The sequence below is a fragment of the Anastrepha ludens genome, chromosome 2 (assembly GCF_028408465.1).
Source record: "Anastrepha ludens isolate Willacy chromosome 2, idAnaLude1.1, whole genome shotgun sequence".
NCBI lineage: Eukaryota > Metazoa > Arthropoda > Insecta > Diptera > Tephritidae > Anastrepha > Anastrepha ludens.
In genome coordinates, this window is record NC_071498.1 from 169,703,417 (window position 1) to 169,720,016 (window position 16,600).

The 16,600-nt window shown below is 38.1% G+C and overlaps 1 protein-coding gene across 1 annotated transcript in view; it reads right to left on the bottom strand.

Annotated features, from left to right (window-relative positions):
* LOC128855833 (fatty-acid amide hydrolase 2) overlaps window positions 1-16,600 on the bottom strand; it is an 86,960-nt gene that overhangs the window by 41,830 nt on the left and 28,530 nt on the right. The window contains exon 3 of the mRNA XM_054091036.1: window positions 5,718-5,898. Coding sequence (XP_053947011.1) covers window positions 5,718-5,898 — 181 coding nt within the window. The remainder of the gene's footprint in view (window positions 1-5,717; window positions 5,899-16,600) is intronic.

A 16,600-nucleotide genomic window follows, 5' to 3' on the forward strand; every position in this document is an offset into this window, starting at 1 on the left:
CCGCATATTTTAGTTGTTTGATCTCCTCATTACAGGAGTTGACTAGAAGAGAGCTGCAATGGGGCGACGACAGGATTTTGATCAAGCTTGACTATCGGAAAAGATGTCTCCCTCGCAACGGCGTTCTCCAAGCAGTTTGCATACCTACAGGATCGAGAAGATTTCTGCTTGAAAAACACGACTAGCTTTCAGCAGGTTGAAGGAGACTGAAATATTGGCTCATCTAAGGAAAGCTACCGCTCCAACTTTACATTCTTGGATCCGTCGATCAAACAGAGGTACTTATGCCGGTGAACACAAGTCCATTCGGCTACGGCGGCCGCTAGTCCACTTATACAAGGCGGCGCAAAATTAATCATCCAATTTTGTTTTTGAATAATTTCTTTAATAAATAAAACAAAATGATTTTGAGTGATGGAAATCTTTATTTTGACCTTAACGCGCTCCGTTGTATACCTACTACAGCTGTCTAGTTGGCAAGTGTCAAATATGATTGACGTACGACGCCATTTCAAAAATTATTAATCTTCCGATAGTGTGATGAATTTTGCGCCACCTTGTACACACACATACGTATATAAATTCATTTAAATAACGTTTTGCTAGATAAGTGCTAACTTCATTTATGATGCTCATTTCAATCAACTTTGTCATTAATTATATTTTTGTGGTTTCTTTATTTTTTTTATTTCTATGGTGCTTAGCTTTTACTTTTTGTTGTGTATTTAAAGTCAAATATTATGACGTAGTTTTTTTTATCGTAGTTTTCTTTACAAATTATTTTGATTGCCAATCATTTTTTATGTGCGTCTCATTTGTTATATTTCAACAGGCATACCAGCGCGAGAGGAAAAGTGTACGAGTAGTTCAATTTTCCACAGCCGTTTAGTTTTGTTTTGCTGTAATTAGCAGGTAATTAACACAAATCGAAACGAATAAGAATGTCTTACGCTTTATCTATACCCATATTTTAAAATACTATTTTATAATTACTATTTAAGTGGTGCAACTCATAACAAATCTTTCCGTGTTCTAACTGAGACTAAATATTTGCTTCAAACAATTTTATATAATCTTATTGTAAGCGAGTATGTTAGGCTATGCATAAAAGTAATAGTGAAACTAATAACACCCATTGATCTGTCCTTCAATAAACCAATCACTGGCCCGTCCACAATTCGTGATTACTTGGCAAAAGGTAATAGATTTCGAATACCAAAAGTTTGAAGTGCATTACCTGACTCTTCATAATATCACCCAATAATTTGCCTTCACAAAATCTACAAGCTATGAATACTGCACGTGAAATAGAGAGCTGCTCAATAATGCAAAGATCAGCTCATAGTTGATACAATAGCCACTGTCTGTTAGTTGGCTAGTGACAGTCCAGAGTATTGTTTACAAGAGCGCAGAAGCATTTTGCCGAGATTAAACGCGAAAAAAGAAAATCAGTAATTGATTCGAAAAGTAAAAGTTTTGCTGCATTATATTTGGCGGGAAAATCACAACCAGTGAATATTTGTGAGCTCAAGCACCTTAAAGTAAATAAAGTTTTTGTTTATCGCGCCATTAATGATTACAATGATCAAAAGACTGCAACGCCTCATAAAATGGTTCAAAACGTGACGAGGCGTCTTGAGCGAAATCCCCGACGAAGTGCCAATCAAACGGTGAAAGAACTGAAAATATCTGACCGACGCATCCGCCGCATACTGAAAAATGATCTCAAAGTCAAGCCTTGCAAGATCCAAAAGATGCATGATCTCACACCAAAGCAACAACAAGTCAGACTTGAGAGCGAAGGATTTGCTTCGCTTGGCCGAAAGCGGTCAATTTCCGAACATTGTGTTTTCTGACGAGAAAATTATTCATATTGAACAATTCATAAACGATAGAGTTTATTCGGCCGAACATTCATATGAGAATTCGAGCAACGATTGGCCACCAGGAGGCAGCACCCACCACAGGTAATGGTTTGGGCCCCGGTAACTGCAGATGGGCGCTCTTCAATCGTTTTTATCGAGTCTCACGTCAAGGTAAATTGCGAAATAATATCGGGAAAGTATTCTGGAGGTTGTTTTGAAGCCCTGGGCGGTGGCAAACGATGGCCGTTTCAACAGGACTCGGCACAATCTCACAAAGCTGGAGTGAACCAAGCATGGCTAAAAAACAACGTTCCGAACTTCGTAACGTCCATTCAATGGCTTTCAAATTAACCAGACGCGAATCCGATGGATTATTCTCTTTGAGCCATTTTGGAGAGCAAGGTCCGAACTAAAAGACTCACCAGTCTCGAGGCGCTGAAAAAAGCCATTGTTCGCGAGTGAGCCAAAATACCTGCAAGTCACATTCGGCCAACTTGCGAGTCGTTTCTGGACCGTCTCAAGCCCATAGTCAAGGCAAAAGGTGGTCATATCGAGCAAGAGTAAATTGATTCTTAATTTTGCATTATTTTCACACATTTTTTACTTTGAATTGAATAAAAGTAATTTACAAACTAAATTTATGGCCTTCTTAATCGGTTACACTTCGTATGCTGAACCCTGTAAGTTTGCAAGAGAGCGGTTGCCATGGAACTTCGAATAAGCAGTGGAGTAATTGGAAATCGTCGAAGGCAAGCGTCTCTTATAAGCGCATGCTAAACAATTATTTTCTACCAATATTGAGAGAACATCCTTCCTCCCGTACATACAAATGGTTTCTGTTAAATGGTGATACGCCGCACACGACCAGACAGGCATTGGCGATACTGCATGATCTTTTTCCCGAACAAACCGATAAGCCGTTTTGGTGACATATCCTGGCCACCAAGGTCGCCCGATCTTACCCCCATGGACTTTTTTCTGTGGCGTTATATCAAAAGGGAACTCTATGAAACAAACCCAGCGACCATCTCCGCGCTAAAAGAAAATATCGTTCGCAAAGTTAATGACGTCGCGATATAACTTCTTGCCCGGAGTACGGAGGTCAGTTTCCAAAAGTGTATCCCACGTTAACGGTCAACATTTAGAGAAAATAATTAAAAAAAAAAAAAACTCGCACTTGTCTGGTTTGAAGTAGTTATTGAAATGAACTTTCATTATTAGCAATTATTTTTTAATTTAGCTTTTAATTTCTAATTTTGCCACCGGACACCCTGTACATAGTTCCTTTGCTAATTTCATAAACAAACGAAAAATATGAACACCAACTTATTGCAAAAGTGCATAATTTAAATATAATTTGAATATTTCATTAATTTAAAACAAAATTCATATTTTAGTCTGTAAGAAGGGGAAAGTTATTTATGCAAATCGGATTAACTCAACCGGTTCGTAGACTGACTGCGCCTTCCCAGCCGCATGCAAATCGAAAATCACCAATATTAAACGAAATATATAAAACATTATTTTTAACGATTTTGTCAAATTCTCAATCTTAGCGAATTAAAAACTTATGAAGGTGTGAGTATAAAATATAAAAATATACGAACTGAATTTCCAAAAGTAAATAATGAAAATATTTAAAGTTTAAAATTTCTACTGATATCAAAGAATCAAGGCGAAATCAAGCCTACAGCTCATGGGCTACATCGTTGAGAGAAAGATTTGAAAGTTTGCTTGAAACAGCCAAGCTGAAGTGAGTCACAAACCACCAACTACTGTGAAGTAGTTCGCTACCTTAGCATTAATCCTTTGCTTTAATCTGAATGCCATGTCACACAGAGAGAGGCATCTAAGCAGTTAAAAAGAGTGAGCTCGGATCAGGTTTTACGCGGAATGCAATCAACTACCGGCCCTAACTCCTTCACCAGTCGAAGTCCCCGTTTGAAAATGAGCAAACATTTTGCTGAAAAATGGTTAGATAACCTAAAATATCTATCTGCACTAACTGTACAGATGAGACTGCTTTCATTTTGTAGTTCATCTTTCATTTCTTTGCTCTACTATGACTACTGTCAAACTAAATACATAATTTTTTTCAGTATTCATTGACATTTCATCATGGAAAGACTTACGCGTCAACAACGTCTACAAGCCGTAGAATTGCATCACGAAAATGTGAAAAGTCTTCATCGCCCGCTTAGGCCAACGACGAAGACTCAGCGATGAGGTCCATTTTTGTCAATACGCAAAACTGCCATATTTGGGCTAAAGAACAACCCGAAGCTATTCAAGAACAGCCATAAAATCCATTAAAAGCAATCGTTTGGTGTGGCCTATGGACTGGAGGAATCATCGGTCCATATTGCTTCAAAAACGAGACTGCCACCAATGTAATAGTGCATGGCGAACGCTATCGCGCCATGATAAACGAACTTTTGATGACGGAAATTGAAGTTCGTGATCTCTACAACAAACAATTCTTAGTCCCAACGAGACGGCACGATTTGCCATTCATTTTGTGAAATAATAGATTTACAGTGTCCTACTTTCGGTCAGCAATTTATCCCTCGTCTCGGACCAGTGGATTGACCACCAAGATTGTGTGATATCACATCTTTGAACTTTCACTTGTGGGGGTATGTGAAACCTAAATGCTTTGTGGACAAACCAGTTTCGATTGAGACATTGGAAGCCAACATTATTAAGATTGTTCACGAGATGCCGACCGAGGGCCTCCTGCGAGTCATTCAAAATTGATGTTTTCGGATGGTCGAATTACGGCGCAGTTGCGGCTAACATTTGAAAGGGACTATATAGGGTTATTCAATAGGTGCGCTTCAACTTTTTTCCGATAGGGAGGGCGAACGACGCAATATTTTTTATTTTTCGCTTGTCATTTGTAAACTTCATTAGTATACATTTCATCATGGAACGCTACACACTTGAGCAACGATTGCAAATCGTGCAAATTTTTTATGAAAATAATCGTTCTGTTGCTGCTACTTTAAGAGCATTACGGCCATTTTACGGTCCATTTAACAAGCCGTCCCGTTTTGGGGTTATGTGAAGTCATTGGTCTACAGTAACAAGCCGGCGACGATTTGTGAGCTCAGAGCCAATATTGAACGCGAAATTGCTGGAATTTCGGCCGATTTATGCAAAAGAGTGGTCGAAAATTGGGTTCAACGATTGGACTTCGTAAAACGTGCACGCGGTGGTCATGCAATAGAAATCGAATTTCATTCTTAAATGTATATGTTCAAACTCGATAATAAAAAAAAATTAGTTAAAAAAGTCAAACCGTTTGTGTTTTATTCAAAAAAGTTCAAAAGTTGAAGCGCTCTTACGGAAAACCCCTATATATGGTAGACATATAATTGGCACAAATAGAGGGACCTACAGTTTCAAGCCGACTCCAAACGACAGGTATTTTTTATGAGGAGCTTTTTCATGGCAGAAATACATTCGGAGGTTTGTCATTGCCTGCCGTTTGGTGACGCTATTAGAAAAAACTTTTTCTTAATTTGAGAGGGAATATCTTTGAATAATAAATCCCATAAAGAGTTCTACACAACAATTGTAAAGATTGCCTAATAAATTTGAATTTTCGTTGTATTTCAATTTAAAATCCGCTACACCTAAATTGATCACCCTTTATTAGTGTTAGGCTGAGACAAATGCACGATTGGTCTGCCTAAATATCAAAAAAATATATAAATGCGAAATAAAAATTCAAAATTTCCACATTCATTATGTTCACGAAAGCTCAAATTACAGCCTTTATGAGAAATTGAGCTTAAAATTCTAGCAATCATTTTACTCACTAAATAAAGCGAAAATCATCTCACTCACCTTTCCTGTGCGAATCAGTTTGGCCAAATCGACAGCGGGTATTTCCAGCAGATGACTTCGTATTGGCGGCAGCTTTTTACGGCTCACTTTGATGTTGGTAAAACGACTGTAGGGTACAACGAACCAACTGAAGACGATCATGGCCGACCGCAGAAAGCGCCGCATGATGTACCCCATGATCCTGGAACAAAGTAGCACAGCAATTTTGGCGATTTTATATTAACACGTTTCACAAAGAAAAAAAATATGCGTATATAGGTCACAAAACACACATATGCAAGGTGTGTGTGTGTATGGGTTTAGTTGTTATACTATTTTGCTCCGTTTTCCTACAACTGCTTTGTTGCTAATTTTGTTTTTGCAGCTTGCAATTTTTTCTCTGTTTTTCATGCGCTTTAGATTTCTCAAACTTTTGGTAATTATTATTATTACTATATTTTTATTTTAATTTTTTGGCTTTTGCGTTTTTTGTACTTTATTGGAATTGGTTGCAATTACAAAACCAATACACCAACACATTCATCACTGCTTGTACTTCGTATATGCGCTTTAGTGGGCATACACTTGAATGATGGACACAAACACACATGCATTGACACAGATACACAAATACCGCACTGGCTCCTCCAACACAGCTCAGCTGTGCGCGCAGTTACAACGCAGAGTGGAGACTACATATGATTACAACAACATGTGGCGCGTATGTGTATGCAACAATGTGCATAGAGTGGAGCTGAGCGGAGCGCAAGTGTGTGGGGAGAGGCTTGGCTTGGCTTGGCGTGGCGTGGAGTAGAGTGGTTTGGTCGGGCTCACTGGCAATCGTTGTATGCACTTAATTGCTCACAAGTCGTCGACGAAGGATTGTGCAATATGCGATGCATACACATATACACACATACATACGCAGACGAAAATAAGCACAAGCGCGCAGATGATCACAGAATTGCGAATATATGATTCTACGTATGTAGACGCTGGTGTTTTGGCTGTTCGAGTTATCTGTTGCTAAAGTTGTTTACATTCCTTTTTTCAGCATTTCTGTTGTTTTTGTAACATTTTGTTGCACAATCAGCAAAGCAAGTAGCATGCAGCACAAAGTTCCTTGGCGTTTTTTGGTTGCTGGTTGGCTAACTAGCCAGCTTTCGGTGTATTTGAGTGCAGGTGTATGTATGTATGTATGTATGTAATGTTAGGGGAGTGGCAGTGGTAGCTTTGGACTCTTTCCAACGATGTGGCAACTGGTGGTGATAGCAGTTGTTTATTTAGAATTTTAGCACTGCACTTGTAGTGATTAACTTAAAACAAGTGGCTGCAGGAGCAGGATATTGTGTGCTATTCAAAACTAAGCATTGTTGGTACACCTATGGTTTATTGTTCGAAATAATTAAAATTACTTTAAAAGTATGTATACATTTTTTTTATTAGTACTCAGTCTTTTCAGTATATTTTATGTATTTTTTTTTAACTCGTTTTGAACTCCTGGCTTCAGACCTGCTTTCATAAATAAATTTTATTTCAACTTCTTTCAAATTATTTTTTCATTGGCTTTTCCTTCCATCACCTCATTCATATCTGTTCGTACGCAATTCAATCGTTAACTCGTTTACTGCTTTTTTTTTTTATTGCACTAAAGTTGACTAAAAAGCATTCTCGCCCCAAATTCGCACACAAAAATTTGTTTAATTTTTTAACACAAAAATTTTTGATTTGTATAAACTAGTTTTGCTTAACGTTTTGAAATATTTTTCGTTAAATGAGGCGCACAAATTTGTATATTTATTTATTTTTTTCAAATTTTTCCAGTCTTTCATTATTGCTTTAAGCACAAAAATACAAAAAACAAAAATACCTACGAATACTTTATCAACTTTAAGCTCAGAAATTACAGTTTTACAGTATTCCTGTATGTTTTGTTTATACTTGATTAAACATGCGCAATCACGTTGGCTAGCTATGTCTATCACCAGAGCGTTCGGTGCCTGAGTCTTTCGTTCGATTTCACTCTGATATACAACAAAATTATTCCGATTTCTTACATTTCTCGCAGTGTTTTTTCTTTTGTGCACAAATCAAAAAAGAATCCATTCGCAAAAAAATGGTAATTGCATATGGAGAATGTGAAGTCACACACTAACACGTTCATACACAACGCTGGCAGGCACAATCATGGCTTAGCAATATTTAATACTCGGCGTTTCTCTATTTTATTGTATTTTAGCGCGCTGCACGAAAATTCACACCATTCATGCTCGAAATACGTTGAGCAAATAATTTCTGCAACAACTTGGCAATATCATTTAAGCGCAACTCTCTAAAAGCAACCACTTACACATATCAAGCCAGCGATCGTATAACGGCCGCACTGAGATCAACGAGTTGATGGGTGTAGGAAGGTGTTGCAGTATGCGAGGGGCTTTTATTACAGCTTTTTAGTTTTTGCACATCTCATCGCATGCATACATACATCCGTATGTAACTTATTTGGGTACGCATAAGTTGAGTAGAGCGAAGCGTAGAGTACGAGAGTGAGTGCAAAGCGTGAGTGGGTGACTTACCTACGAATATTACAATAAATTACTGTAAAGGGTATACTCGTATATGAAATATTATCTTCATCAATTCTCAGAGATTATATTATTTTTGTTTTCAACTACTTAGTACGCTCTCCGGTGGCAAAAGTTAATAGTGTGTTTTATACAAGAATGTTATTCTCTCCATCGTGTGTTTCATATGCAGTTTCTTCTCTTTTCTGAGCAGTCATCTCACTTGTTGTTTTGCTGCATAAATGATAAGCCGCTCGTTATCTCTCATTTAACTACAACCAAGTACTTCTTGGCGGCCTGCTTTCAGCAGACGGCAACAACGGAGCTAAGCTTTGTATTATGATAGTTAAAATCAACAACAATAACAACTTGTTATGTCGTTCTTCTTCCTTTTCGGCGAGTTTCATTGGAAATATTAATAAACACGCAAGATACCGGCGTGTGCACATACAATTACACATACGCATTACTTTGCTGTTGCTCTTATAGCTTAAGCATAAGAATGGATTAAAATATCGGAAGTGGATTGTCGATAAGTGGAGAATATCATTATTTAACCGGTTGACCTTTATGCAATGGACAAGATACCATGAAGCTGTACACAGCTTTTGACGCAAAAGTTCTAAAATGGATTTTATGAAAACTTCGAACTTCATGGAAGTGACAAAGTACTCCGGTAACGTACTGAGCTTCTTAATGAAGAATTGTGAGGTGAATTTTATAAAAACTTTTGTAAAAATTCCGATCTTATGAAACTACCCAGATACTTAAGTACCGGATTGGGGCTTTTAATCAAAAATTCTGAGAACGAGTACTTCGGCGCTGGACTGGACTTTTTAAATTAAAATTCCGGCACGTATTTTTCGAACTCTCATGGAACTTTGAAGCATTTTTTTTTCATAAATATAAATTGTGCATAGAATACAGCCTTAATTTCATATCTTCTACTCATTTCTAGTAACGCCTTGCCCCTTTTATTCTGCGCTGACAGCCACATGGACACAGCGAAAGAAAAAAAGATCAAATCAGCTGATTTACCAACACCACCTTTAATATCATAGATTCGCCTTGCAGAGGATATAAGGAGACATTATGAGGAGCTTTTTCATGCCAGAAATTCACTTGGAGGTTTGCCATTGCCTGCCGAGGAGCGACTGCTTTAGAAAAAACTTTTTTCTATTAATTGATGTTTCAAGCCCGGAGATTCAAGCCTGAGCACGTTCGAATGATAGTCACGCATCAACTCATTCAGCTACGGCGGACGCCAAGGAATCTAGTGATGAGAAATGTTGTGAAAATATATGATTTATGGCGAGCGGGTCAAGTGATGATTTTGAAAGTAGCAAATACGTGTGGCACACATTAATCTTTACTGTGAAATCTGTTTGAAGAAATCTTTGTGTTTAGCCAAATATTGGTGGAGATTTCCCACCAAACTAATGGCTCTTACAAATTTCGAATTTATGTGTGAATTTTTGTGGATTAGCAGAAAAAGTACGCGCTTCCATGAACGAGCGATGGATGATGCGATAGGGATAAATATACTTTGTGGGCATTCCCGCCAAACCTCTTTTACAAGTATACCAAAAATTCCTTGAATTTTTTTTTTTTAATTTTATGATTGTTCAAATGTACATCATTTGGTATATACAAAGAAATGACAAAATTCTCAGAGTATTCAATTGCATGTGTATGTTTGTGTGTGTTTTATGTACTAGTCACACTTCGCATATTTACATATTAACTTTAACACTTTTGCAAAGCAAATAATTATGAATGTTTTAGAATTCACGTCAGTAAAACAAATATATAACATGTACGTACACTCATGAGCAATAAAATAAGTGAGCCAAATGTTGAGCAGTTTTGGCTATTTTACTTTTATTTATTTAATGATTATATTTTTTTTTATTTTTAATGTAAGGAAAAAAATTGTTAGAAATCAACGATATTTTGTAGACACTTATAACTTCCACTTTATGGCACTATATTAAATGAGCTATAAAACTGCATTGCAAGAAATTTTCGAAAAAAATTTATTAAATTTGAAATATTACTAAAAATTTTTAGAATTTTCTTAATTTCAAATTTTTCCATAAAGTTTGATAAATTATTTCCACTTACAACTTCCACTTTATTGCACTAAATGAAATGAGCTATAAAACTGCATTCCAAGCAATATTCGAAAACTTTTATTAAAAAGTTTGAAATTTTAGTGAAAATGTTTGGAATTTTCTTAATTTTCATAATTTTCCCACAAAGTTTGCAAAAATGATTTGTATCGTTTTTGCTACATCGAGTGATTTTTAAGAGCTTGAGAAGTTAAAATTATTATAAAGGGTGGTTAAATTTCCAGGGCCGATGTTGAATGTGAACCACACCTAAACGTCAACGACACCGTTGGACGTCTTTCTTTGAGGTTATTTGAAAGAAAAGGTGTACGTCGATAGGCCAGCAACAATTCAAGAGCTAAAGGATGAGATAATTCGGCACATTAACGGCATAGAACCTCAATTATGCCTCAGCGTCATCGAAAATTTGGACCATCGGATGGAGGTGTGCCGCCGAAGCCACGGCGGCCATTTGGCCAATATTTTGTTCCGTGCGTAATTGAGCCATACCAATATTCACATAATAAAGAGAAATGACAATAATTTCCTCAAAAAATTGTATTTTATTCAAAATCAATACCGGCCCTTGAAACTTAACCACCCTTTAGAAAAAAGAAATATTATTGGAATGAATTTTTTCCTTATTTTCATCTGGTCGATAATTTCAAGACATCAAGTTTCTAAATATGCTCTCCGGTCCTATGTCCGCCGAAGATACGAGTTACAGTTGTCCATTCAATCAGTCCAATTTTCGGATACTTTTTCCAGTATGGCATCCATGGTGGCTTTAATGTGGCAAGTTGCGCCCTCTTGATGGAACCAAATGTCGACGATGTTTAGCTAAGTAATTTGTGGAAACAAAACTTCAGGGGTTAGGGGTTATCAGAATTTTCAAAAAATTGGATTATTTTGTTTTGCATTTTCTTAAAGTATAATATATTATCTTAAAAATAATGTGTGAAAATTTGAAGTGAATCCTACAAATGCTTTTCGAGTTTTTCAACAATTAACAAAGGGCGCGCGGGCGCTCCAGAGCTCGATTACAAACCTTTAAATGCGTTTTTCTCAAAACTATGTTTTTTGAACTGGTGATCACTGTAACTTAAAAACCGCAATACTCAAACTCAATAAAATTTATACGGCTTTTGAAAAACATAAAAACTCGAGCTTGATCGAAGAATTTTCTTTTTCAAGAATTTCGATTTTTTTTTTTAAATGATTAATTGTCGGTTTTTTTCTCGAAAATCTGAAAAATATTTCTTGAGGCCGCCATAGCCGGCGGAGTACTTTCACCCCTTCTCTGGAATCTCGCTGTAAACAGTTTGCTTCGAAATCTCGAAAAAGCAGGCTGCAAGGTTGTAGCCTATGCAGATGATATTGCTCTCTGCGAGTCAGGCAAACACCGGAATACCCTCACTGAGCTCATGCAACGCTCAATCAATATTCTGTCAAAATGGTGCACCGAATGCGGACTAAATGCGAATCCAGCAAAGACAGTTCTTGTTCTCTTCAATAGGAAACAACAATCTCCTCCACTGCAAACAATAACTTTAAAAGGGGAATCAGTACTTCTATCAGATTCAGCTAAATATCTAGTAATTCTAGATAGGAAGTTGAGTTGGAAATTGAACATTGAAAACAGATGTAAAAAAGCTTTCATAGCTCTTTATACTTGTAAGAAAGCTATAGGCAAAACCTGGGGTTTTTCACCTCGGATCATTTATTGGATATATACCTCGATCATCAATCCGATACTCTTCTACGGTGTGGTTGTATGGTGGACAGCACTCGAAACGGCCACAATTGATCGAATCCAAAGAACAGCCTGCCTCCTGATAACAGGATGCTTAAGTACAACACCTACTAAGGCTCTAAATACGTTGCTTCACTTGTTCCCTATCGATCTGGCTGGCAAAGCGATTGCAGCGAAAGCAGCGACACGCACGAATGCTATATCGACACGCACGAATGCTATCTTGGCCATTCGGCCATACTGAACATGAACACTGTTATCTCTTCCGACATAGACTATCATGTAAGTCTTCCATCACCACCATTGCCATTCTCCTGTTCACTCCCAACTAGGGAAGAATGGAAGACAAATCTTACCGAAATCGATGGCCCTCTGATTATATATCCAGATGATTAGAACAAGACGGTAAAGTAGAATTTGGAATCTTTTCCAATTCCCCTCACTTCAAACTATCATTTAGATTACTCGACTACTGTAGCGTATTCCAAGCGGAAGTATGCGCTATCTGGTATGCTGCGAAAACTCTCTTAGAAAATAGAATATCACTAGAGGATATCCGCTTTTTCACCGACAGTCAAGCGGCCGTTCGAGCACTCAGCTCCTCTTATACCCACTCAGATGTGGTTCGATCCTGTCTCTTATCTCTTAACGAGATAAGTGTTCAGAATTCTGTCCAAGTTATCTGGATACCGGGTCACAGTGGATTCGAAGGTAACTGCAAAGCTGATGAGCTCGCAAGAGCTGGAGCTGCGCAATCAAATGTTAGTAACTTACCCACAATCCACATTCTGCTCTCAACATGTAAAATGCTCATCGATCGAAAATTTCACAGCATTGCTGATCGGAGGTGGTGAGTGGAAACTACTTGCGTTACGACCAGACAAATCTGGCCATCCTACAATCTGAAACAGACAAAAACCCTTAAAAGTCTTTCGAAGCACGATCTAAGGCATATAAGATCTCTTATCACCGGCCACTGCCTTTTGGGCACTCTCGCACGTCGGCTCGGGGTTCCTCAAAACGACCTGTGCGGATACTGCGAGGACGAAGATGAGGAAGTATCGAACAGACATTTGCTGTGCAGTTGTCCCGCTCTAGCCAGAAGTCGACTCGCTCTTCTAGGCTCTCCAACAATTGGCAATCTTTCAGTACTCTCGGACCTGAAAATCGAATCTCTCATAAAATTCCCGAAACGAATTAATATCTTTGACCAAAATTTATAATAAAAATCTCGGTTAGGCAACACAACGGGCCCAACTTGCGGTCTATGTGGCACTCCGTTGCGGGGTCACCCTTAAACCAACCAACCAACCTAGGCCGCCATATTGTTAATTTAAAAAAAAAAAGCTTCGATTAGCCACAAGATTATCTATTAACAAAACTTGTCCGAAAGCCAACCACTTCCTTTTTTCGAAATAAATATGGACCGATGATGCCGCCATCGAGTAAACCCCACCAAAAAGTCAATTTTAATGGTTGGCACAGTTTGCCATTCTCAGCAGCCAAACCATAGTTAACGATATCGATAGTTCTCATGCAGCTAAAAAAACACCCTTTATATGATAAACTAGTTGATGATGCAGTATGTTTAAAAAAGCAGCCCAGGCATCACTACGATGCTATACCGCCAACTACATGACCTCGACTATGCTGCCGATATTAGCCTGCTTTCACACAGGCCTGCATGTCGGCCAAATTAGATCTTCTAGTCACCGCTGCACGAAACGTTGGTCTGGAAATAAACAGGAAGAAAATGGTAGCAATACGAATCAACAACACAAATCCCAACAATATTGTAATCTCGGTAGCATAATTTCAACGAATGATGGAGCTGAAGAAGACGCAGAAAACCGTCTGCGTATAGCAGGGTCCGCCTTTGGACGGTTACAGTCAGTTTGGAAAAAAAGACAAATCTGGCAGAAAATTAAAACAAGAATATTCAACTCATGCGTAAAATCCACACTTTTATATGGCAATGAAACGTGGCTGGTGTAGAGAAGTATTACGCAGAAACTACAAATCTTCACAAATCAATGCCTTCGGATATGTAAAGTTTTTTGGCCGAACACTATACGAAATGCGGACTTGTGGCAGATCACCGAGCCCGAGACCCAATCCAAAAGGTGATAAGTGGTCCTAAATGGCGATGGATCGGGCACACTCTCAGAAAGGACAGGGAAAGCATTTGCAGAACAGCATTGGAATGGACACAGACGTCCCGGTTCTCCCAAGTGGAATAATAAAGGAATAAAAAAAAAAGTTAATTCGCGGAGGCGCTTTTGAATTTTTGATCATCTCTAGCTGCGTCTTGTAAAAATTTGAATGTTTGGCAATTAAGATCAACTTATGAAAAACAATTCCAGTAATGAGCTCTTTGTGACGCGAATGGAATCAGCCACTTTAATTTAATACTTCGTCTTTTTTAATTTGTTTGTTTGTTTATCATTCTGAGAAAGTTCACATTTTTATTTAACTCGCAATCTGTGATTACAATAACTGCCTGGTTATGCCGAGTGCGATTGGGATGCTTGTTTTTTTAGTGTTGCCTAACCATATTTGTCCGTTTTTTATTAAATGAGTTGATAACATATACATACAAACAGATTCATATAAGTATATAACTATGTAATAAAAAAAATTTAAAAAGCTTCCTGGAAGTTTGCTGCAACTACTTTAAGGTCAGACTTGCGCGAATTTCCACAGAGTTGATACGAGTTTGGAGTGTCATTTAGATTACTCAAGTGGAAAACCCCATATTAAATGACCTTTGTGGCCAGCTCCAATTAAGAGCTGAAGTGCTCGCTGTAAGAGTAAACCACAACTTGGTAGCATAAAAGTACGCATGCGCAACTGCTGAGTCATTTAGGCGCTGCCGCTTTTTGTGCCGCCATTACAATATAAAAAATTTAACCGCATTGAGCCTTGGCAATGCTTTTTTAATATCGCATTCAAATTTACACATTTGCTTTCATTTAAGTAAATTTCCATGAGTGCTGTCAGAGAATTTGCCAGATATGGCCCGGTAAGTATTTATTTCATTATAAGACTTGAGAACTTTGCAAATTCGCGCGAGACCTTTCCAAATTTATAATTTGCCTGTACATTAATTTCATTTCAAATTCAAAGGTCAAAATGTAATATGAAAAATGTGATAGTAGACAATTATAATTGAAGGCTCATTAAATTAAAAAAATAAATAAATAAATATCAAAATAAATTCAACGTTAAAGAATGAATTTGAATGATAGAAACTTTCAATGTTGAACTATGAATATGGAAAGAATAATGAGATGGCGCCTATCGTGGTACCGTTACCGATTTGCTCTCAGCAAATTTGACAATGAGTGACGTCATATTAGCAACAGTATGGCCAGATTACCATTTTCGTAACTTGATTTGACATTTTTTTTTTGTTATTTAGTCTCGAAGTTTTACTTCTTTCTACATGACATTTTTCTAGCATGTTCTAATTAAAATTAATGTTTATAATTTTGTGAAATATACATTTTTTTTAAATTAGTTCAATAATTCTCTTCCTTCTTCTTAATTGGCGCGATAACCGCTTACGCGATTTTGGCTGAGTTTAACGAAGCGCGCCGGTCGTTTCTTTCTCATGCTAACCGGCGCCAATTGGACACACCAAGTGAAGCCAAGTCCTTCTCCACCTGATCTTCCCAACGCAGAGGAGACCTTCCTCTTCCTTTGCTACCACCAGCTGGTACCGCATCGAATACTTTCAGAGCCGGAGCGTTTGTATCCATTCGGACGACATGACCCAGCCAACGTAGCCGCTGGATCTTTATTCGCTGCGCTATGTCTATGTCCTCGTAAAGCTCATACAACTCATCGTTCCATCGCCTGCGATATTTGTCGTTGCCAACGTGCAAAGGTCCAAAAATCTTACGCAGAATCTTTCTCTCAAACACTCCAAGCGTCGGTTCATCGGATGTTGTCATCGTCCACGCTTCTGCGCCATACGTTAGGACGGGCATGATGAGAGTCTTGTAGAGTGTTAGTTTTGTTCGTCGAGAGAGGACTTTACTGCTCAGTTGCCTACTTAGTCCAAAGTAGCACTTGTTGGCAAGAGAGATTCTACGTTGGATTTCAAGGCTGACATTGTTATCGGTGTTAATGCTGGTTCCTAAATAAACGAAGTCTTTTACAACCTCGAAATTATAACTGTCAACAGTGACGTGGGTGCCGATACGCGAGTGCGCCAACTGTTTGTTTGAAGACAGGAGGTACTTCGATTTATCCTCGTTCACCACCAAACCCATTCGCTTTGCCTCTTTATCCAGTTTGGAGAAGGCAGAACTAACATCGTGGTTGTTAAGGCCGATGATATCGACATCATCGGCATACGCCAACAATTGTACGCTCTTACAAAATATTGTGCCTGAGCGATTCAGTTCTGCGGCTCTTGGTATCAAACGGCTCGGAGAGGCCCTTCCCAATTCTGACGGCCCTGCTGGTGTT